The sequence below is a fragment of the Hemiscyllium ocellatum genome, chromosome 37 (genome assembly GCF_020745735.1).
Source record: "Hemiscyllium ocellatum isolate sHemOce1 chromosome 37, sHemOce1.pat.X.cur, whole genome shotgun sequence".
In the NCBI taxonomy this organism is placed as follows: Eukaryota; Metazoa; Chordata; class Chondrichthyes; order Orectolobiformes; family Hemiscylliidae; genus Hemiscyllium; species Hemiscyllium ocellatum.
In genome coordinates, this window is record NC_083437.1 from 30,738,083 (window position 1) to 30,762,720 (window position 24,638).

The 24,638-nt window shown below is 40.3% G+C and overlaps 1 protein-coding gene across 2 annotated transcripts in view; it reads left to right on the plus strand.

The window, feature by feature from the left end:
* Positions 1–24,638, plus strand: part of LOC132833714 (MORN repeat-containing protein 1-like) — a 200,164-nt gene that overhangs the window by 29,327 nt on the left and 146,199 nt on the right. For both annotated transcript variants that reach the window (XM_060852222.1, XM_060852223.1), the window contains 3 exons: positions 16,182–16,278; positions 18,567–18,677; positions 23,720–23,840. In XM_060852222.1, coding sequence (XP_060708205.1) covers positions 16,182–16,278; positions 18,567–18,677; positions 23,720–23,840 — 329 coding nt within the window. The remainder of the gene's footprint in view (positions 1–16,181; positions 16,279–18,566; positions 18,678–23,719; positions 23,841–24,638) is intronic.

The window sequence follows — 24,638 nt, forward strand, 5'->3', positions numbered from 1 at the left end:
CAGTGACCATACTTCCATTTGTTTTAAAATAGTGATGGAAAAGATAGACCAGATCGAGAACTCAATTTTTAAATTGGAGGAAGGCCAATCTTGACATTATGAGGCAAAAACTTTTAAAAGTTGATTGGACGCAGATGTTCGCAGGTAAAAGGATGGCTGGAGAATGGAGGCCTTCAGAAATGAGATAATGAGAGTCCAGTGACTGTGTGTTCCTGTTAGGGTGAAGGGCAAGGCTGGCAGGTGTAGGGAATGCTGGATGGCTAGAAAAATTGAGGATTTGGTCAAGAGAAAGAAGGAAGCATATGTCAGGTATAGACAGCAGAAATAGAGTGATTCCCTAGAAGAGTATAAAAGCAGTAGCAGTATACTTAAGAGGGAAATCAGGAGGCCAAAAAGGAGACATGAGATAACTTTGACAAATCAGGTTAAAGAGAATCCAAAGGGATTCTACAAATACATGAAGGACAAAAGGGTAACTAGAGAGAGAAAATAGTGCCCTTAAAGATGAGCAAGGCTGTCTGTGTGTGGAACTGCATGAGATGGGGGAGATATTAAACAAATATTTTGCATCAGTGTTTACTGTGGCAAAGAATATGGAAGATATAGAACATGAGGAAACAAATGGCGACATCTTGAAAAATGTCCATATTACAGAGGAGTTGTTGCTAGATGTCTTAAAATGCGTTAAGGTGAATAAATCTCCAGGACTTGATCAGATGTACCCTGGAACTCTATGGGAAGCTAAGGAAGTGATTGCTGGGCCCCTTGCTGAGATACTTATGTGACCAATAGCCACAGGTGAGGTGCTGGAAGACTGGAGGTTGGCTAACGTGGTGACACTGTTTAAGAAAGGTGGAAAGGAAAAGTTGGGGGACTATAGACTGGTGAGCCTGACATCAGAGGTTAGCAAGTTGGAGGGAATCCTGAGAGACAGGATTTACATTTATTTGAAAAGACTAGGACTGATTACGAATGGTCAACATGGCTTTGTGTGTGGGAAACCATGAATCATTAACTTAATTTTTTGAAGTTGTTTTTGAAGAAGTAACGTTGAAGATTGACTAGGGTAAATTGGTGGATGCGATCTAAGTGGACTTCAGTAAGGCATTCGACAAGGTTCCCCTGTAAACTGGTTAGCAAGGTTAAATCACATGGAATACAGGGAGAATTAGTTATTTGGATACAGAACTGGCTCAAAGGTAGAAGACAGAGGGCAGTGGTGCAGGATTGTTTTTCAGACTGGAGGCCTTTGACCAGGAATGTGCCACAAGGATCGATGCTGGATCCGCTGCTTTTCATTATTTATATAAATGATTTGGATTTGAACAAAGGAAATATGGTTAATAAATTTGTAGATGACACCAAAATTGGAGGTTTAGTGATTGGCGAAGAAAGTTAGCTCGGAGTACAACAGAATCCTGATCAGGTAGGCTGAGGAGTGGCAGATGGAGTCTAATTTAGGTAAATGTGAGTTGCTGCATTTTGGAAAGGCAAATCAGGGTAGGACTTATACAGTGAACAGTAAGGTCCTGGGGAGTGTTGCAAAACAAAGAGACCTTGGAATGCAGGTTCATAGTTCCGAGAAAGTGGAGTCACAGGTAGATAAGCTAGTGAGGAAGGCATTTGGTATGCTTTCCAGTACTGGTCACTGCATTGAGTATAGGAGTTGGGAAGTCATGCTGTGGCTGTACAGGACATTGGTTTGGCCAGTTTTGGAATAATGCGTGCAATTCTGGTCTCCCTGCTGTATGAAGGCTATTGTGAAACTTGAAAGGATTTGGAAAAGATTTACAAGGGTGTTGCCAAGGTTGAGCTTAGAGAGAGCCCAAATAGACTGGGGCTATTTTCCCTGGAGCATCAGAAGCTGAAGGGTGACCTTAAAGAGCTTTATAAAGTCATGAGGAGTATGCATATGCTAAATAGACAAAGTCTTTTCCTCAGGATGGGGGAGTCTAAAACTAAAGTGCATAGGTTTAAGGTGAGATGGGAAAGATTTAACAGGAACCTAAGGGGCAACTTTTTTCACGCAGAGGGTGGTGCATGTATGGAATGATCTGCCAGAAGAAGTGGTGGAGACTGGTACAATTACAACATTTAAAAGGCATCTGGATGGGTGTACGAATAGGAAGGGTTTAGAGGGATATAGGCCAAATGCTGGCAAATGGGACTGGATTTATTTAGGATATTTGGTCGACATGGACGAGTTGGACCTCAGGCTCTGCCTTGGTGCTTTATGTCTCTATGACACTATTTTAGGTTTGTGAGGAATCTCAAAGTTAGTAAGGTGTAACAATTTGAGTAGAAGGGCAAATTTAGAATTGGCGTTGCTGACAGGGAGCAGTGCCTATGAAGTGTGGCACTGGAAAAGGCATAGCAGGTCAGGCAGCATATGGGAGCAAGAGAGTCGACATTTCGAGCATAACCTTTCATCAGGACTCCTGTCCTGTCCTGGTGACACAGTCCTGATGAGGGGTTATGCCCAAAACGTTGACTGTCTTGTTCCTCAGATGCTGTCTGAGATGCTGTGCCTTTTCCAGCACCCCAACTTTATCGACTGACTCTCCAGCATCTGCAGTCCTCCCTGTGTCCCATGGAGCAGTGCCTTCTGAGAGAATATGTTAGGACTTCAGGTATGCACAAATTTTCTGGTGCTTATTTTAAATGACACTTGCTTTCCTGAACATCAAAAACTCAAACAGTCTTTTAAAGCAGCATAGGAAGATTTGACTTGACAGGGGAATAATTTGTTTGTGTGAAAGGAGTCAATGTTAAACCTGTGTGTCCTGGGAAATAAAATGAAGTGGTTAAATCATGGCAAGGAACTTAAAGCTAAGAATGATCCTGAATTTAAATTTGATATGAATTCAATTGTTGGGAAGGACTGTTCAGATATTTGGACGGCTGGAATGTTAATTAAAGACTTGTATGTTAAAAACACGGGAATATGATAAAAAATGGAGATCAAGAATTTAAAAACTGACCAGAAGGTTCAGATCTGTTTTGAAAAGTAAAATGCTGGATACTTTAATATCTAGCTTTAAGGAAGAACAAATTAAATTGTTGAATCAAGCAAATAAGAAGTAACATAATGGGATTTCTCCATGGATTCCAATTCATAGCCACCTGTACCCTGAAACCATATCATTTGCCTGCAATCAACAATGTTGATCTTGACAAAGTTAACCAGACCCAACAGATTATAGAACCTTTGGATTCTTCATTAATGTTAATCCTGACTATACAAAGTCTAATACAGATTTATATTTTAAAAAAGGCAACATGACCAGTGCAAAACCAAGGTGTTAGTATATAAAAGCCACAACCTAGGTATTCCAAGAAAAGTTGGAAATGAAGAACCTATGGCTACCTTGTTCAATTTTCAAACTTACTTTATAAGACAATGTATCATTGTTGTTACCAGTATGACATTAGTTTAAAAGTGTTTATGATGTTAAGAACTTGTTGCAATTTGAACATTGTTGTAAAGAAAACTTTACTACAATAAAGCTTCCTTTTTATTCAGGCTTCAGATGTGTGATGATCTTTGCCCAAGAGCAGAACTATAAGAAAAATGTGTAGTTATTCTAAATTTGTCGAATCTCTGTTTTTATTTTCAAAGAATGTTTGAAAACCATTTGGATCTTTCTGAATTGATCAGTTGCAATATTTTTAGATTAGATTCCCTACAGTGTGGAAACAGGCCATTTGGCCCAACCAGTCCACACCGACCCTCCGAAGAGCAACCCAGCCAGACCCATTACCTCTGTCTAATGCACCCGACACTATGGGCCATCCACCTAACCTGCACATCTTTGGATTGTTAGATGAAACCAGAGCACCCGGAGGAAACCCGCACAGACACGGAGAGAATGTGGATTAGTGGTGCTGGAAGAGCACAGCAGTTCAGGCAGCATCCAAAGTGCAGCGAAATCGATGTTTCGGGCAAAATCCCATCATCAGGAATAAAGGCCGTGAGCCTGAAGCGTGGAGAGATAAGCTAGAGGAGGGTGGGGGTGGGGAGAAAGTAGCATAGAGTACAATGGGTGAGTGGGAGAGGGGATGAAGGTGATAGGTCAGGGAGGAGAGGGTGGAGTGGATAGGTGGAAAAAAAGATAGGCAGGTAGGACAAGCCTGGGCAAGTCATGGGGACAGTGCTGAGCTGGAAGTTTGGAACTAGGATGAGGTGGGGGAAGGGGAAATGAGGAAACTGTTGAAGTCCACATTGATACCCTGGGGTTGAAGTGTTCCGAGGCAGAAGATGAGGCGTTTCCTCCAGGCGTCAGGTGGTGAGGGAGTGGCGGTGAAGGAGGCCCAGGACCTCCATGTCCTCGGCTGAGTGGGAGGGGGAGTTGAAATATTGGGCCACAGGGCGGTGTGGTTGATTGGTGCGGGTGTCCCGGAGATGTTCCCTAAAGCGCTCTGCTAGGAGGCGCCCAGTCTCCCCAATGTAGAGGAGATGACACCGGGAGCAACGGATACAATAAATGATATTAATGGATGTGCAGGTAAAACTTTGGATGTGGAAGACTCATTTAGGGCCTTGGATAGAGGTGAGTGAGGAGGTATGGGCACAGGTTTTACAGTTCCTGCAGTGGCAGGGAAAGTGCCAGGATGGGAGGGTGGGTTGTAGGGGGGCGTGGACCTGACCAGGTAGTCACGGAGGGAACAGTCTTTGCGGAAGGTGGAAAGGGGTGGGGAGGGAAATATAATCCCTGGTGGTGGGGTCTTTTTGGAGGTGGCAGAAATTTCGGCGGATGATTTGGTTTATGCGAAGGTTTGTAGGGTGGAAGGTGAGCACCAGGGCCATTCTGTCCTTGTTACGGTTGGAGGGGTAGGGTCTGAGGGCGGAGGTGCGGGATGTGGACGAGATGCGTTGGAGGGCATCTTTAACCACGTGGGAAGGAAAATTGCGATCTCTAAAGAAGGAAGCCATCTGGTGTGTTCTGTGGTGGAACTGGTCCTCCTGGGAGCAGATAAGGCGGAGGCGGAGGAATTGGGAATATGGGATGGCATTTTTGCAAGAGGTAGGGTGGGAAGAGATGTAATCCAGGTAGCTGTGGGAGTCAGTGGGTTTGTAAAAAATGTCAGTGTCAAGTCGGTGGTCATTAATGGAGATGGAGAGGTCCAGGAAGGGGAGGGAGGTGTCCAGGTAAATTTAAGGTCAGGGTGGAATGTGCAAACTCCACACCGTCGGTTAACCGAGGCTGGAATCAAACCCAGGTCCCTGGCGCTGTGAGGCAGCAGTGCTAATCGTTGAGCCACTGTGCTACCTAAATACTAGTCCATGTGATCTGGCAACTGTATGCCTGGAAGCAGTACCAACAGGGCAAAAGTTAAGACAGAAGCCACACGGAAAGTATGAATAAAAGTTTTAAACAGGAGCTGGAGAATGTAAGCATTCCGTGCATAGATGTAAAAAGAAAGAAGGAACAGTGAATTTTTGTGTAAATTCATTTTTAAAAATGTGGCTAAAAGGAGATAGGAGCTCTTAGAGTATTCGATGAGGTGACTTAAAAGGTCAAAAACCTGAAAAGCTATGTGAATAAAGACATGAAAGAGCTGAGTGTTTTCTCAGAAGTGGCCAAATTATGAAACTCAAAAGTGAAAGGTTTTGCTAACCAGGGCTGCTGACTTATCTTGTATGAAATGCTAATGCGTGTTTTACTGCATTTAAGGTGCTACATGAAAGCACAGTACTTTTGTAACATTATTTTCAATACATTGTATTCTTAAAGTTTGTGAGAAGATTTGTAGCTTGGGTGCTCGTTGTTGTGGTTCTGTTCGCCGAGCTGGGAGTTTTTGTTGCAAATGTTTTGTCCCCTTTCTAGGTGACATTCTCAGTGCTTGGGAGCCTCCTATGAAGCGCTTCTGTGCTGATTCCTCCAGCATTTATAATGGTTTGAATCTGCCGCTTCCGGTTGTCAATTGCTGTCCGCTGCAGTGGCCGGTATATGGGGTCTCGGCCGATGTGTGTGTTGATACTATAAATGTTGGAGGAATCAGCACAGAAGCGCTTCACAGGAGGCTCCCAAGCACTGAGGATATCACCTAGAAAGGGGACGAAACGTTTGCAACAAAAACTCCTAGCTCGGCGAACAGAATCACAACATTGTATTCTTAGTTTTGTCGTAACTGAAGAAAAAAGCTGGATTCTACAATGGGATAAACAAACAATACTGATTATAAATAAGAGTTGTAAGTCAACCTTACTAGGGCATACTTGGTCTAGGGCATGTAACTTTTTAAGGCTTGAATCCTCATAAAAGGATAGCACAGTAATAGAGCCTGATGCTGATGCTCGTTGTCTAACAACCCAGAAGTCATTAGTTCCTGTCTAACCACTGACAGTGGTGAAATACATGAATGGTGCACTAGAAAAATATTATTGCAACAAGGGGTAGACAATGAATTGTGGCACTAACAAAGTTGTGTTCAAGGCTGAGTGCACTAGGTAACAGACTTGGAAGTGTTACTGAGCCCAGCACTGCAAGAGAACTGAACTAGCATAAGTGGGTAAAACAGTGACTGCAGATGCTGGGAACCATAAGTGGGACAAAGGTAATTAGACCTTATATGCTTCAGTGGCTGTCATTTAGCATGTGTAGGTGACTTTCAGCTCTTTTGCATTGCAACACGCAGCAACCCCTCACAACCAGTTCCCTTCTAAATTTTATCATTCAGCATTATCAAACGAAAGAAAATTCACACAAAATCAGCAGAAATAGATCCAAACAAGCAAAGAACCACAAAATTCTAAATCTGTCTTTATTTTAAAGCTCCTTGCACTTTAAGATGATTTGCTTGTCTGTAGTGCTGACAGTGGGATTTTGGAATTTTCTTTGCAAAGCACTTAGCAAAACAATTCTGTAATAATCCAGTGCCTAGGTAATGAATCATTTTTGAGTACTAACGGCTGGGACTGTGGAGTTTTGTGTGGGGAATTACTATCCGCCTATGAGAACGAATGTTTGGATTTGCAGCAAATACCTCTCTACGCGTTGGTTGCCGAAGACTAGTACAAACAACACTTAATCATTTTGAAACTCTGCTGCACTATGACCAATATGTGAATGTAATGCAAATTTATGCTGAGTGTTGGCCTTCAGGTTTTGACTAATTTTACTTCCTTCATACTTGCCTCTAAAGGTCAGCATGGTGGGGTTTGGGTTTAAATCTCCTGTCTCTTCTGTGAAAATACTGTAGTCATTTCTAACATGCCAGTGTTGCGGATAGAACTTGGATCATGATTTCAATATTTTAAAATAGGTCACAAACCAATAATTAATTGTTTAATTTTTCCCTCGCTACCAACACTCTCCCATCCCATACTGTACCTGACAGCCCCCATCATCACACTGCAGTGTGGCTATTCTAGCGCTTCTGAAATCAACAGCCTTAGAATAGAGAAGTTGGGAATGATTGTTTGTGTAAAAACTGTCTTTTTTCTGTCTTTTTGATTGTGGACTGAAATAAGGAAAACACTAGTAAGACCAGGATTGTTGAGGGGTTATTTCATGTTTTTGAAAGCAAGTTATCTGACATCATTGTACAAAGTGCTTAGACAGCTGCTAGTTCAAGGAGTAGTGGAAGAAGATGCAGACAAGCTGAAGCTGAGGTTGTGTACAAATGGAGACTCAGCTGGCAACCAGGAGCTGATTGTTCTGTGGGATACTGACCAGTTATCAAAGGCAAACAACAACTATGTGATTGGATCTCAGGTAGCTGAACAGCTTTGAGCTGTGAATAAGATAGGGTGAAGCTATCAGATCTCCACCAACTCAGGAGCTGTGTCTGTTCTCTGCAACAAAATGACTTTAAACCTGAAGAAAACTGTTTTATTCTTTCTTTAGTAGTTTCTATAAGCTATGACTTTGAATAAGTCGGAGACTTTTTATTAGTGTGTACCAGCCAACCTGTGCCTTTTGTAAACCAGTAAAAGAATCTGGAGAAGAAAAACTGAGAAGCAGCCTTCTGATCAGCACAAGAAACATCTCAGCAAATACTGTGAATTGACACCACTGAACTGCTTTCCTATTTTTCCCTTCTTCCATAACACCTGTACTTGTTTACATGTGCACGTGTGTAAGGGGGAGGTTATAAGAGAATTAAAGTTTTGACTTGTAAGGTTATGCCAAAGGTTCATAATTATTTACATGTAGCTAGAGTATACTTAGCTATTCTTAATAAGTACAAAATCCTGGTCTGTGTTTTCCGTCAATCTGTCTGAAAATCAAGTAAATTGGGGAACTTTATTACTTTCTAAACTATGTTTAACTTTTGTGATGACTCTGGAGATAGTGGAGTACTATTTTCAGTTTTCCGTCTCAGTGAGGTATAATATTTGGCTCAGTTGGTCACACTTTATTTAAATCATTTGGTGTGCAAAGTTTTAGCATATCCTAAAAATGTGATTAAATGCTGTATCAAAGCACATGCTTTCTGTCAAAATTTTGATGAAGCTGCTTATTGCCTTAAATTTCTGTTCATTGTCAGCTGACTCAGTCAGGCAGAACTGGAGCTGGCCTGAATATTTCTGGGTTAGGAAGAAGCCAGGTCTACTCTACCCCAAACACATTCATGGACCCCAATCTTCCAAGAGCAACGCAGCTTGACATTTCTTTCCTCTAGGCCTTGTCATCATTTGAGGGCTCCCTAAGGGAGGTTGTCTATTTATTACCAGAAATTATGAGCAGTCTGTTTGTTCATAAGCTGAAACTAATTTCAATAAAGAATCTTACTACTGGAAGACAGAAAAGACATCCATTCTATCGGTCAGCTGGATACATCAGCAGATTACTCTAAACTAGATTCAGATGGACAGTGACTTAAAATGAGCACAGAAAGGATACTGGACAATGCAGTTAGTTAGCAAACAATTGTAGAGTGGAACGTGGCTGGTGTGAAAGCATTAACCTAGGATCAATGAGTTGAATGACCTGTTCTATAGAATCTATGTATATAATCCGATATAAAGTTGTTCCTGGTCCTCACCTCCCTGCTGGAAATGAGGATGTATGATTGCCAGGAGAGGACTGGATCATATTTAGCTGTGGGGTCCTCACAATCAGATGGTCTGTCAAAGCTGACATTTGCAGAGGGTCAATTAAATGAAAAAATAAATAGTGTGACACAAAGTAGAGAACATGAATGTTTAAATAAACTACTTATTCCATACCTAAGTGAGGGAATAGAAGAAAATCGCTTTCTAAATTCATTTTTCCCAAAGCATTATTCCTTGGGGAAATAATGGTCCATTTGTATTATTGCTCAACTAGAGACCAAGGTAATGTTTTGGGGATCTGGATTCAAATCCCACCATGGCAGATGACTATGAAACCATTGTCAATTGTCAGGAAAATCCATCTGATTCACTACCTTTGTTTGAGGAAGGAAACAGCTACCCTTACCTAGTTTGACCTACATGTGACTCCAGGCCCATAGCAATGTTGTCTCTTTAGGGATGGGCAATAAATACTCTTCTCCCCAAAGATGCCCACACCCCATGGATTAATAAAAAAGCTGATGACACAGCATATTAACACCATATCATGAAGGGTCATATTAATGGAATGTGCAACCCGTGGAATTCAGGGTGAAACAATTGGTTAGCCAAATGAGTTCTTTTTGATAATTCCATGCATAGGAAGATATTTTTTAAAAAGCCTGGAAATTTACACCAATTAAGTCAGGTATTCTCTCCTGAAACTGAGATTAGATAATTAAGGCAGTGTTATTAGGAACAATATTACCTGTGCTTTCTTCAACCTGGAAAATCTCATTATTGACGCTATTTAAAAAGTGGAAATACATCGCATTTCCATACACTGCCTTCCCAAACTTTAACTCTTTTAGGCTAAAATTTAATATATACAAGTTTAATAAATGTAGGTTTATTATTAATACATGCCACTCTTGACTTGTATGATTTAAATGATCCCTTAGCAGGTAAACGCACTAGTATTCAAACTTGAACCATGATCGAATCATAGAAAAGGACTTTCATTGTATTGTGCTGGTTTCAGTACTAACACTTCAACTAAAGCTGTCTACTTTAGTTCAAGTTCCCTATCCATTATCCTTTGATCTTCTATATTTTTATGTCTGTCCAGTTTTCCTTTAAATAATGTAATGGTCTGTACCTCAACACCTCTCTTGAGGTGAAGTATTCTATGTTCTAATAACATCTGTTTGGGACAGAAAAACATTTTCCTCACTTTCTTCTTCATTCTTCTAAAATCCTGGAGTGAATTCCTCTATTATTCCCTCAGGCCTTTTTTTTCATGCATGAATTTTATTGAAAATATTCCAGGGATTTAATTTGCTTTCCTCTTTGTCCTGTTCATTAGACGCAAGGGTATTTTTAATATATACAAAAGGTTGAGAATGGAGAAAACATTTAAATGCAGCTGCTATTAGTGGTAACATTTCCAAGTGCATTGAGTCACTAACGGTATACACCAGAAATGTTTGATACCCAGTCTATCTCACAACTAGAGTGGTGAAAAGCTAATAGAAGCTGTTAGTATCCCTGGGCTAAGGAATGGAAAATTAACCTGACTTTCTGCTCCTGATGACTACCCAGTGAGCTAAATCACTCATTTGAGAGAATAGGCTCCGGTTTCTATCCTGGCCCCATTAGGTTGAAGAAACTCTTGATTCTCACTGATCTAAGAATGACCATTTGGGCATGGAGGAGAAGCCTTGCTTGTGAAGTTATATGCCAGATAGTTAAGAAAAAAAGGGAGGAAATGCATGAGTACTACACTTGAGTTTTACTGTTGAACAGTGGACCACAGCATTTGGATCACTGTCAACTTCTAACAATGAAAAGAATACTACCAGCAAGCCTCAAGCGTTGGTTTATTTGTTATTTAATAGAAATTATGGAGAAATGTGAATAGTAGTTATAATGGCGGGATTTCAATTACCCAAATATGGACGAGGAGGCATTGAGCAGCCAGTGTTCCTAGATTGTGTTCAGGAGAGCTTTTTACTGCAGTATATTAACAATCCAAGAAACAATGTACTGTTGGACCTGATCCTTGAAAATGAGGTGGTCTATATAGGAGGACATTTTTGAGACAGTGATTATTACATAATAAGGTTCAGGGTAGCAATGGAGAATGACATGCAATAATCCAGAGCAAGAAAAATCAATTTGCGGAGAGCTAACTTCAGTGAAGGAAGAACAGAGCTGGGCTGGACTGACTGGGGCAAGAGATTGGCAGGAAAAACAGTAACTGAACAATGGGCTACCTTCAATGAACAGTCAAGGTATATTCCTTCGAATGGGAAAGAACAAACAAATCCAGAGTTTCCTAGATGACTGACTGTAATGTTTCAGTCTTCCCTCGACTCCTGGGAGGTTCCAGAGAATGGAGAATTGCACAACTTATGGCCTTGTTCGTGAAAGGTTGTAAGGATAATACCAGCAATTGCAGACCAGGCAGTTTAATTTTCGTAGTGGGGAAGCTTCTAGAAACAATTATTCGGGATAAAATTAGTAGTCATGGAAAAGAATAGGTTGATTAGGAAATGCCAGCATGGATTTCTAAAGGAGAAACTAAGTTGCTGAAGATGTTTTGAGGAGGTAACAGAAAGGCTCAATGAGAATAATGCTGTTGATGGGCTATACTTATATTTCCAGAAAGTGTTAGCTACAGTGCCACACAACAGACTTGTGAGGAAAAGTATAGGTCATGGTATAAAAGGGACAGAAGCAAGGTGTATGCAAAATTAGTTGGATAAAAATGTATTTTCTTTGGACTGGAGGAAGGTTTGAGGTGGAGTTCCTCATGGATGGGCATCGGGACCCTTGCTTTTCATGATATATATTAATGATCTGGATGTTGGTGTGCAAGGGACAATATCAAAGTTTGCAAATGACATAAAACTTACAGAAACCAAGCTGTGAATACGACAGTATGAACTCCAAAAGGACATCGATAAATAGGTGGGAAGAAAGATGGCAGACAAAGTTTGGTGCAGAGAAGTGTGAGATAATGAACTCTGGTAGGCAATATAAAATGGTGGTACAATTCTAAAGTGCAGGAGCAGAGGGACCTGTATATATGTGCACTGATGATGGCAGGACAGATGGAGAGAGCAGTTAATAAAGCATCCTTGGATTTATTAATCTGGGCATAGTATACAAGAGCAAGGAGTTGATAGTGAACTTGTCGATGTCACTTCTTAGACCTCAGTTGAAGAATTGTGTACAATTGTAGGTGCCACATTGTAGGAAGTATGTGAATACATTGGAGAGAGTATAGAAGCAATTCATAAGATTGATTCCAAGAAAGAGAAACTTCAGTCACGAGGATAGATTTAAGAAGTTGGGACTGCTCTTCTTGGAGAGAAGGCGGCTGAGAGGAGATTTGATGGTGGTTTTCAAAATCACGAGTGATCTGGATAGAGCAGTTAGGGCAAAGGTGTTTCTGTTTGTAAAAAGAACAGGACTGAGAGAGCAGAGATATAAACTTATGTGAAAGAGAAGCAAGGGTAATGGTAACAAAACCTTTTTCAAATACGTAATAATTAGGGTATGGAATGCACTGCCTGGAAATGCACTGGAGGCAGTTTCAGTTGAGGCAATCAAGAAGGCATTCAATGTTTATTTGGATAGAAATAGTGTGCAAGGGAAAAAGCAAGTGATTGGTGCTAGATAATGATGGACATATGAAGAGCCAGTGTAGGCTCAGTGGGCCGAATGATCATCTCCTGCACCGTAACAATTTTGTGATTCTGTGATTATACCTCCTTTCTAGTCCAAAGCTGATAATTAGTCCTCAAACCAAGTAATACATTCCTCTCAAGTTGCAATTGCATTTCCTCATGAGGGAGAGAGGTGTAAAGAAATGCCTATTCAAAGAACGGACAGGCGTAGAGACTGTGCATGTGTTCCTGTGAGGAACAGAAGTGTAAAGTTATTGTATGTTCTTGAGAGAGACCAAAGTGTTAGACATACTGTGTAAGTACTTGTCAGAGTTGCAGGTTATAATGAATTTTACAGTCTTGTGAGGGACATAAGTATAGAGGAAATTTGTCGGTGTGTATAGGTACTGAATCTCCTTGTGAGGGACAGAGTTCCAGAGGGACTGTATGGCCTTGTGAGGGACATAAATGTAGAGGAACTTTGCAGAAGTGTACAGGTACTGAATGGCCTTGTGAGGGACATTTCCAGAGGGACTGAATGGCCTTGAGGGACAGAATTCTAAAGGGACTGAATGTCCTATAAGTTATAGAGGGATTGTGTATCCTTGTGAGAGACAGAGATGTAAATGTACTATATTCTGATGAGTGACAAAATGGAGAGGGGCTGTCCATAGAATCAAGTAGAATGGGTTAGGGCCAGAAACCTAGCAAGTACAGCCCTTTTTTGGTGGTAATTAATTTACTTGGATTAAGGATTGATTAATGGATACAAAAAAGTCACTAGGAGTAAACAAATCTTCAGCTGGCAGGTTATAACTGGTAGGTACCATGTGGGCCAATGCTTTGAGCACAACCATTAACAATCTATATCAATTATTTTCATGAGGGAACAGAGTGTAATGTTTCAGGATTTGTTAATAATTCAAAGCTAAGTGGGAAAGTAAACCTTATGGAGAACAGAAAGGGATTGCGAAAGAATTTGAACATGTGAAGTGAGTGATGAAAAACTGGGAGATGGACTGTAATTTGGGTAAATGGGAAATTATCTACTTTTATTGGAACAATAGTAAAACCACAATATTTCTAAAAGATGAGAGACTAAAAATTGTTGGTATTGGACCCAAAGAAAATTATTCTGTGGGTATGACGTGCTGCTAGGAAGGCAAATGTTATATTTGCCTTTATTGCAAGAAGGTTAGAGTACAACAATTATAAGACTTACTGCAATTACATAGGCTTTGTTCAGACAATAACTGGTAAACTGCAAGTTTGATTTATTTTCCTAAGGAAGAATATACATACTTTGGAGGGGTTGCAACAAAGGTTCACTAGATTGATGCCTTGGACAAGGGAAGATTGAATAGAATAGATCTATATTCTCTGTATAAGCATAAAACATGATCTCATTGAAATATATAAAATTCTCACAAAGATTTGACAGTATATACTGACAGGTTGTTTCTTTGAGCTGGAGAGTCCAGAAATTAGATATATAGTGTCAGAACTGGGGAATAAGCATTTTGGACAGAAGTGAGGAGACATTTCTTCACTCAGGCTTGTGAATCTTCCGATTTGGGGATTAGTGAAGAAAGTAAATTTGAGGTTGAGAATCAGCTATGATATGAGTGAACAAAGGAGCAGACTTCATGTGCTGTATGGTGTCCTACTGCTTCTATGTCTTAGATTGTTTTGTAAGAGTACTTGTCACCTATCAGCTTTTGATTAAGATTCCAAAGCAGAGATTTTACAATGATTGCTCTAAATGTTTGGAACATGGAAATTTGTTGGCTTCCCAGAGGAGACCTTGCTCTCCACACCTGCTCAATCAGTTATGGCTGTTTACTACACTGAACAGGTGGGGATTCTTAGAGATCCTTTCACCTATGAAATTTTAGGGAAATAAGTTGATAGGAATGTGCTCCCCATGCATTCCAATGTCTTTGAAGAAAAACACTCCTTGTATTTCCCTGGACCCTTTCTCCGGAATACCTCCAGGAATCAAACATGTTACTTACAGGTCAACTGTAATGACTGTACACAAACATCCTACATGGGTTAAAAGATGCACAAACAGCTGCTGACTGCATACTATTTATTACCAAAGTTTATTTGGAAACCATCAAAATTTTTGTTGTACAAAGTAGCATAATATGTTCCAGTCCTACTCTTTCATCTCTTTCATCAGATCCAAGATAGAATGATACATGACAAATGAGGTGCATTCATTTTTTTGTAAGCAGCCTATTAAAAAATTTTAAAAAGAGAGTATAAGATTGAAGAGGCTATTTTGACCCAGTGACTTTGTGTTTATCTAGGAGTCTCAGCATTACAAATAATGCATGCTGTGAGGGCAGTCATGGTACCTTTAGATTACTTAGTGTGGAAACAGGCCCTTCGGCCCAACAAGTCCACACCGACCTGCCAAAGCGCAACCCACCCAGACCCATTCCCCTACATTTACCCTTTCACCTAACACTATGGGCAATTTAGCACGGCCAATTCACCTAACCTGCGGGAGGAAACCGGAGCACCCGGAGGAAACCCACACAGACATGGGGAGAATGTGCAAACTCCACACAGACAGTCACCTGAGACGGGAATTGAACCCGGGTCTCTAGCGCTGTGAGGTAGCAGTGCTAACCACTGTGCCACCGTGCCACCCATAGATATACCTATGTATACTTAAAGAGTCACTTCAGAAAAGTTGGCAATACAAAGTCCACTTCACTAATCTAACAATCTGGCATTGAAATGCTCCACAATTGAATAACCCCCGCCAAAACCGTCTGCCTAGGTTCTCATGTGAAGAATGGCCAGCTTGAACCAGATGATAGAGAAGGCTGCTGGTCTATGTTAAGATGAGCCAATACCCTTGAGAAGAGTTTGGGTGATAATAAGAAGGACAGGTTTGACCTGTTGAATGCCTACTCTGCTTATTTGCAATTGGGAGGAATTTTCACAGATCTTCTGATTGCTCTTTATGCTTGCTACAATTTATAAGTTTGTGTATAGCAGCTGAATTTTGTATTCACCAAGGTGAGGACCTGGAATTGCTTTACATTGTATCAGTGCCAACAACAAAGGCTCCCAGACTATATATAGCGCTGCCAGATGCAGTGGCATGCTCTCTTTACCCTGCTGCAACAATGTGGATATATGGTACCATAGGAGTTGTATAGTTTTATGATGGCCATATGTTCTATACTGGGGGAGCTTTGGGATTAAAGTGGGGGGCATATGATTCTTTGGAGGATACGCTTCTGTAGTGGGTTTGTAGTGCAAAATATTATTTTGTGCTAACATTGTGGTTGGGTTACAATAATGTGGCAAATATTGTTTTATCAGGGGGATATTGGGGAGGGATGTGGTTCTGTGGGGCATGTTTGTATGGAGGATATCATTCATTAGAGGTGATAAGGTCCTGCGGAAAATTTGCTTCTGTGTAGGGTATTGGTTTTGGTAAAGAGGAGAGGGTGGTTTCTAACCGACATCACAACAGTGGTTGAAATGTTTTCCTTTCATTTCAGGGACAGTGGAGAAATGACCTGTATAATGGACAAGGCTCCATGATTCATTGTAGTGGAGTCATTTATGATGGAATATGGATCAATGGCCGTCCTGCCGGTGCGTACCCTTCAGACTGCAATACCAATTGCATTTGTCACACTGATAACACAGTCATTGATTAACAATTATGTAGTTCGTGTTGTTTTAGTGATGTAGGGTACTAAGAGGTTATGATCTGATGAAAATTTAGAGGGCATACAATCATGTGTTTTTAATGGGTATTTGAATAGCCACTGCTTGTCATCAAGTGGTCCTATTTCCTCTATTTTATACTTTAGCACAAAAGCTATTTTGTAAGCATCCCAAACATTTGATATTTTGTTGGAAAGATTTTTTTTATTAGGTATATTTCCTCTTGATAGCCATTGTCTTTACTGTGTTTGTCAAGAGCATGGATAATACTGTTAAGACTGCTGGGCAGTGCGGTGGCTTAGTGATTAACGCTGCTGCCTCACAGTGCCAGGGACACAGGTTCAATTCCAGTCACTGGTGACTGTCTGTGTGGAGTTTGCACATTCTCTCCATGTCTGCTTGGGTTTCCTCTGGATACTCTGGTTTCCTCCCACAGTCCAAGATTTGCAGGTTAGATTGATTGACCATGCTAAATTGCGCACACTGTCCAGGGTTATAGGGGTAGGGTTGGTTGGGGGGGTGTTGGGTCAGTGTGAAGTCGATGGGCAGAAAGGTTTGCTTCCATGCTGTAAAGTTTCTATGATTATTGACCATATTTGGCTTGACAAGGCATTTCAAAGAGTGAACCATGTGATGTAGGACAGGAACTATAGTATGGGGTGATGGATCCATTCTCTGATATTAGGAACAAAATACCCAGATTTATTGAATTGAAGATTTGAATTCATGACTTCTGGTTTGCTAGTCCAGGATCATAATCAGTTTATTACTGTCCTGGGTCAGCAGGTGTGCACAAGGAAGCTTTCATCAGTATCTAAATTGATTCACAGTGATGGTATTGGGTCTGAAAATTGTTAGTTTGCAGGTATGACATGCAGTCATGAAGGCAAGTGTTATTTTAACTGTTAGTGTGAAAAGGTTGGACCTTAACAATTATCAGACCTCCTGCAATTACATCGACTTTGTTCAGACAATAAACTGGAAAACTGCAAGTTTGGTTTACTTTCCTAAGGAAGAGCATACTTACCTTGGAGGGTTTGCAACAAAAGGTCATGCGATTGATGTCTTAGATGAGGAAAGATTGAATAGAATAGGTCTATACTGTCTCCACTTTATAATATGATCTCATTGAAATGTATAAAATTCTCACAAAGAGTTGACAGTACATACTGACAGTTTGTCTCCTTAGTCTGGGGAGTCTAGAAATTAGGGATATAATCACAGAACAAGGTGTTTATGAAATACTGTTGAGGATGACTCTGGTTACATTGTTTGTATCAGGCAGTGTTCCCAAATCCAAAGCCAGCTGAAAGTATAGGTGTGTGGACAATGGATGAAAAATCAATCAAAATTGCCTGAGATTCATTTCCTGATGGAATAATTTCCCCAATTCATACCGTTAACTGTTATACATAAATAAAGATTATTATGGAGGTGCCTATTGACATGTACTCCAGTAAAAGTCGCTGCCTTTAAGGGAAATAGGAAAGAATGTGGCACTGAAAAGAATAAAAATGGGGTTGAAACAGTTGGCTGGGAAAGATTTTTATTTGTAATGAATTAAGTCGTAAGATAAAGCATTTTTGTGTTGTATTATTGTAATTCATCTCTGGTGGTGGTTCTTTATATACCTCCCTTGAGTCTCAGTGACCAGAGCATCTACAGTACTCAAGGTGTGGTCTGTTTGAATATAACTTTGGCTTGTACACGTTTTTTTCTGTTACAGTTCAGTGTACATTTTGTTTTGTTGAATGCAGCTCTGTAGTAATAGATTATGTTTTTGCACTGAGGACATTAATACTCCCACATCCTTCAACTCTGTCCTTAGCTCTTTGCTACCCATTTGCCTTCATAACTTTTTCCATGTTGAATGAAGAATTCACAAAGTAAAGTAACATTCCATTCTTCACAGAATTAATTCATGAGTCTAAGGCTGGGATCCCTGTTACTAGTGTTATTTAGCTTATAAGTGTATGACTAACAATATTTTTTAAGTTAAAAATCACACAGCACCAGGTTAAGGTCTAACAGGTTTAATTGGAAGCACGCTAGCTTTCGGAGCGACGCTCCTTCATTAGGTGCTTCCAATTCAACCTGTTGGACTATAACCTGGTGTTGTGTGATTTTTAACTTTGTACACCCCAGTCCAACACCAGCATCTCCAAATCATGAATATTTTTTAAATTATGTAATCTGTCTGCTTTTGGGAATAGCTGAAGCCAGTAAGCTGGTGATCCTTGGTGAAGAAATACGGGAGGTGGTGGAGGGCTGTCCTTTCTCTGTTGAAGTTCAGCTCCAAAACAACAAAGGCGAGCTAGTGAAAGGTAAGCATCTTCTATTATCATAATTATAGAGCTGCTAGAAACCAGAGGCAAACATCACTTGAGACTTAATGCTACTCTAGTAGTTTAGCGGACATATGTACTGTCTGACACTAAATGAATCATTCAGGCTTGAAAGCTCTTCTTGATATTGTCATGTGGACAATGTACACAGTTCATTAATCCCAGTTGAGTAACAGCAGCACTGTTGCATTTGGCCCAGTGGGAAAGGGCATAAGTTTGAATGTTGGGCAAGAACCAGCAAAAGGCTTGAGTCTGATGCATCTTCTCCATGTCATCCCACCAAATCGATACAGCTGCGGCATCACCGTCCCTCATCCACCCAACTTCATGGCACCACCCAACTTCCCAGTTTTATTGACTGGCAGCACTAATGACCTGATTTTGCATATGAAAAATTACCACTTGGGTGAGAAACAAAACTCTGGCAAATTGAGCACCTTGATGATAGAGGACATGACTTGGAATAAGGTGCAATGAACAACATGTTGTCTAGCGAAAACAAAATCTCTCAGCACAAATTAACAATATTCTCTTCCCCCCGCCCCCGCCAAACAGGTATTAATATTTGGTTTAGTACCAATGATGCAATGTGTTTCCACAGCCTAATTCAGCCTTTAATAACATGCAGAAAAATATTTAAAACACCACAGGAATATTTTTCTGGAAATTTTAGAACTAGTCACATTTTTTCATTATCTTGGAATGTACATCAGTAGATGTCATACACGACAGCCTGCAGCAGATGACCCAATTTCACATCTTTTAAATGCACAAAGGGTACCTGAAAGAGCAACACTCCAATTTAATTTATTTCATAGACAGCAAATGCTTGCTAATGGCTAGGACCTGTCAGTTGCAATGCTGGTTTCCCGCTAGCAAAACTGATCCAAAGCAAACCCAAGCTGACAAGCTGGCTGGCTGGCAACAAAAAGGCTAACTTTTGGAAGGAACAAACTGTCAAGCAATGGAAATATTTCCTACAAATGCTCACAAATTTGAAAGCACTGTAAGAACTTGATGCCAATCTGACTTTGTATTATTTTGCCCAGTAGCTGATTTGCAATATGCAGAGTGGTGTTCAATTTGTGAATACACGGAGATTGATCATGCCCATTTTCTATTAACTGTAGAACTGGGCTGACTAATACCCTGACTCTCTCACTAATTCAGTGTAAATAGACATGGTTTCTTCCACAGTTGGCACACTATCTGGCATGAAACTGAGCAATACAAACCCAAACATATGATCTAGACTGAGAGCCGGCAACTCAAGCTGGAAAGAATGTGTGTTTGAGTATCAGATGAGGATAAGATCCTGTCCAGATATGATGTCCCACCCCCGCAATGCTAGAATGGTGTCAGCAATTAATGTGAAGAGTCTAACAAGGAAAGTAGCTGCCCGGGTAAGATAGTATATGTCAGAAAGGAAAGGGAAGAAAATTGAATGAGCAAATAAGATTTTTTTTGCATTTGGCAGTTTGAACCAATGAAACTGGTAAGACACAAGAATTATATCAATGCACTGACTCAAAACCAACGATGAAAAATTACCACTTGGGTGAGAAACAAAACTCTGGCAAATTGAGCACCTTGATGATAGAGCTGACGAATTTGGTCTGCAGTTGCCATTTTGTGAGGCCCAAGAAACAGAAAGCCAAAATAGAAGAATAAAATAATAAGCAGACTCAGTGCTTGGAGAAAGAGAAGCTCATTAAAGGAACAAGAAAGTGTGACAGTAAAACAAAGAATAATTTGGTGATTAAAAGAAAGATAAAAACAGAAAGAAGTCCAAAAGAGGAAAATAAAAGGAAATGCAAAATACAAAATATTGGAAGAACATGAAGATAGGGAGTGTAATTTGAAGAAAAGAATTTTTAAAATTGCAAAAGGAGCATATGCAGGACTGTCAGAGACAGGCTGCTATAACTTGGTGCATGTTCAGCTTTGTCATAGAAATGAGACAATAAATGATGCCTGCAGAAACAGCCTTTACTTTAGACTGGCATTTGTCCAGCTTTATATAGTTAGAGCTTGCAAATGGTGCCTGTAGAGACAGATCTCTCTATGGGTTTATGATAGTCTGCTTTGCTTTAACAGAGAATAGGGCCCGTAGAAATGAGCTCACCATGGAATTCTGCTTGTCCAATCTGAAATAATAGAAACTGTTGCTTCTCACTACTCTCATCATTTTATCCAGTGTGGACCTATGCCACACAGATTAGGGCAAACACATTTGTGCTAGGGAGTGGTGCCTCCAAAGATATTTCCCACATGCTGAACTCGGTTAAGCTATTTAGGATGGGATGATGAGAAGCTTTCCCTGAGGCATGGAGAAAAGGAGGAAATGGTTCATGTGCTGTTTCCACTATTGACTTGATTGGCTACAGCAGGCAAAGCTGTACTTTTTTTAAACAAAAAGAATGTATGATACTCTTTATTTGGCTTTAGCTTTAAGTTTAAATTGTTCCCATTCCTTTAAATTTAACTTGCTTACAGTTTTCATCTTCTAACACCAGTGTCTTGTCTGGACCCATCGTCGGCCTGCACTATGTAATGAATAATTATGCAAATAAGTGCACTTTGGAGAATTGAGCGTTATTAGCTTTCGACCTCTCAGATGGGATTTACACCAGTTCTAAATCATTTAGAAATGCCGTCACCCTGAAGATGAAAATTGGCCCCAGTAGTCAGGGCAGCAGTGGTAACAGTTAATTGGCATCAGTGTCCCCGAGACAACAGAAAGGAGAGGATAAAGTAATCAACCAAGGCTTGTCATACCTGATTGCTGTCAAATGCTGGAAACTGTGTTGTGTGGGCATTCAGTGAGAACAAAATTCAGTTCATCAGTGTTCAGCTAGTCTGTGGTGACTCACTATTGAGACCCACATAAAGGGGTGGCCACGAGGGTTAGATACCAGATGTTGGCAATGAGGCAATAGTCCATTCAGACTCAGCAACGTCAGGAGGAGATGAGAAAATTAGGGGTGAATAATCGAATTTAACAAATCCTTGTTTGATTTTTCTTTATGCCTAAGCTATAACATGGCCTGTCTCCAGGTGCTGGGCATCATTCCAGCATCAATGATATGTGTTAACAGCTTTGAATCAGGTTGGGTAGCTTGGGCAGAATGTTTTTGTAGCATTCAGTTAGATAACCAGGAGAGTTACTCAATAGTGCAGTAAAATCTCCCTCCAGTGATCTTCTTTTGCCAAAATGTTTGGAAGTGGGTCGAGCTGTATTCCCCTCACAGCTATCTTTGGGAAGAAGCGAGGCAGCCAGATTCTCTCATGTTTCCTTTTGGCAGGCACAGCTCTCTGATGTTATAGCATTCACTGTGGAAGTTATAAAATGCCTGGTTAATCTGCTTGCGGTCAGGTGACCGACCCATCTGGTGCCCATATAATAGCAGTCATAACTCGAGACTATTGTTGTGACAACAGATACCTGGAAACACTCGACTGATGGCTTCAAACTGAAAAATCCACTAGAATCTTGCTAGTGCACAGATGTTATATCCCAGCTGCACAAAAGAATTTATTGCTTTCTTGTTGCTATGCCAACAAAAATATATGCAAAAAATAGTGGATTTCTTTTTGTTGTCAGGTTAATAGATGTATCACCCTTGTATTTTCAATTCTTTTCAGCTGTATGAACTGATATCAGCTAAGGGCAGTGGAAGGGTTTGCTGCAACTGGTCTCAGCAATCTTGGTCTAGGGAGGTAAAACACAGTCAAAATTCCAACTCTAAGCCCCTGCTGGGAAGTACATGTGTGTTTGCATGTTGGGTCGAGGGCAGGATTAGACTCAGCTGTGATGCCACCCCATAACTCAGCAGTCCACTGACAAACTGTGATGAAAATTTGAACATATGGAGCAGACTGTACAACCTTTAAAGCATTTTCCACAATTTCAGTATTATCATAGTGAGTATCTATTTCAACTCCATTCTTAGCATCCATAAATTTATCAATCCCTTTCATGAATATACTCAATAATGGAGCATTCTTAGATCTCCGGAGAAGAGAATTTTAAGGATTCACAACACTGTGAATGAAGAAATTTCTCCTCATCTTATTGATCAAGTCCTAATTCTGAGATGATCACTCATAGTTCTAGACTCCCCAGCCAGAGGAAACATGCTCCAAGCATTTATCCTTTCAAGCTTATAGAGAATGTTATATTTCAATTAAATTACCTTCCATTTTTCTAACTCCAGGGGAATATTGGTCTTGTCCATTGAATCTCTCATAAGAGAATTCCCTAATCACAGGAATCAGTCTAACAAATTTATGTTGCATTCCTTTTAAGATAAATAGCATTGGACATGGCATCCCAACAAGAATTAGAATTGTGAAGGGAGAAAGAAAATGGAATTAAAAATGAAAGAAATCACTTTTGTCAGAAGTGTTTAACCACTGAGAAAGGATACATTAAGAATGAGATTAAGATGGAACAAGTGAAACAACAGGCCATTTTGCCATGGTGAGGAGTTTTTAAAACAAAATGAGAGATTGACAAAGTATCATTTGTTTTTGTTCCTCTAAATTCAAACATTGGGAAAAAAGTGCCTTATTGTTTGTGTGATCTCTCTTGGAAAACAGACGCTGCCTTTCTAAGTTTTAAATGGCCATGCAATACTCTCTGAGACCATAATGTAGTTCAGATGGAAACCAGAAGTGTCCAAAATCTTTGTCTTTGTGGGCCACTTTGTGCACAGCATTGAGCCTTATGGGCAATGTATCAGGTTTAAAGCCATGTTCTCCATTAATTCTCATTATATTTCAAGCTGCTGATACTAACAGAACCTGGTTTTCTCATTGAAACTTTATCTGGCAATGAGAGAACAGTCCTATTTAAACAGCCAAAAATTATATGAACACTTAAAGTCAAGTTGCCAGGGCAATACAGGTCATAAACTGTGAGCCGAGGCCACTCTGGTTAGTCATTAGCTCATATGTAGAAGAGGGACTGAAGGGGAAGACAGTACTTCTAATGATCATGTGCTTCTGTTTCCTTTTAGCTGAAAGTGGGCGAGTGTTGCAGATCTTGGCAGGAATAAAGCATGTTAAGCTCTCCCCAAATGTCAGTGATACCTTCCTGGAGCAGGAGGATCTAGAAGAATCACTTTTTGAAACACCACTGTAAGTGTTCTAGATGAAGGTATAATATAAACATGCTTCAGTCAAATGCTGATAAAATGTACCTAATTTCCCCTTCTGGTTTGATTTTGGAGGACAGTTCAGGTTGCTATTCATCATATGAGAATGTGAATAGGAAATGTGGCATGTTGTTCACCTGTTAGTGCCTCCCTCTGAAGCTTCATTGAAAGTACGCACCTATGAGCCTATACATATATACATGTGCATTAGATCAGTACTTCTCAAACATTTTTCCAGTGTGATCCCATTTTAATGTTTAAAAATTGTTACAGTCCCAGAGTACTGTGAGAGTTATGGGAGATGTTGGAAGAGAATTGTTAAGCAGGACCTGGGGACAGCTGTTGGACAGGACTGGGTGATGGTGTGAGGCAATGAGAGTTGTTGAGCAGGAATCAATTATTCTTTCCATAACTATTCTGAAGATTCTGGTAAGCTTGGAATTGTCCACACATGTATAGTAACCTCACCTCCAGTCCCACCAGAATCTACACATGCCATGCACCATTGCTGCGATAGAGGTTTTGACACACAGTTTGTGAATCCTGCACCAGATAGTGGTCAGCAGCCTTGGCTGATTTCTTCCCTCCATTTGTCCAGGGTTTCTGAGGCAGGGTTTCTTAGTTAATGCAGCACATACCAAGACTCTGATATAATCTACCTACCAAACCAATTAAAAGAATCCTTAACTCCAAAGAACACGACTTTTGATATAATATATTTTTGACTTAGAGTGTAGGTTTGCTCGCTGAGCTGTAGGTTTGATATCCAGATGTTTCATTA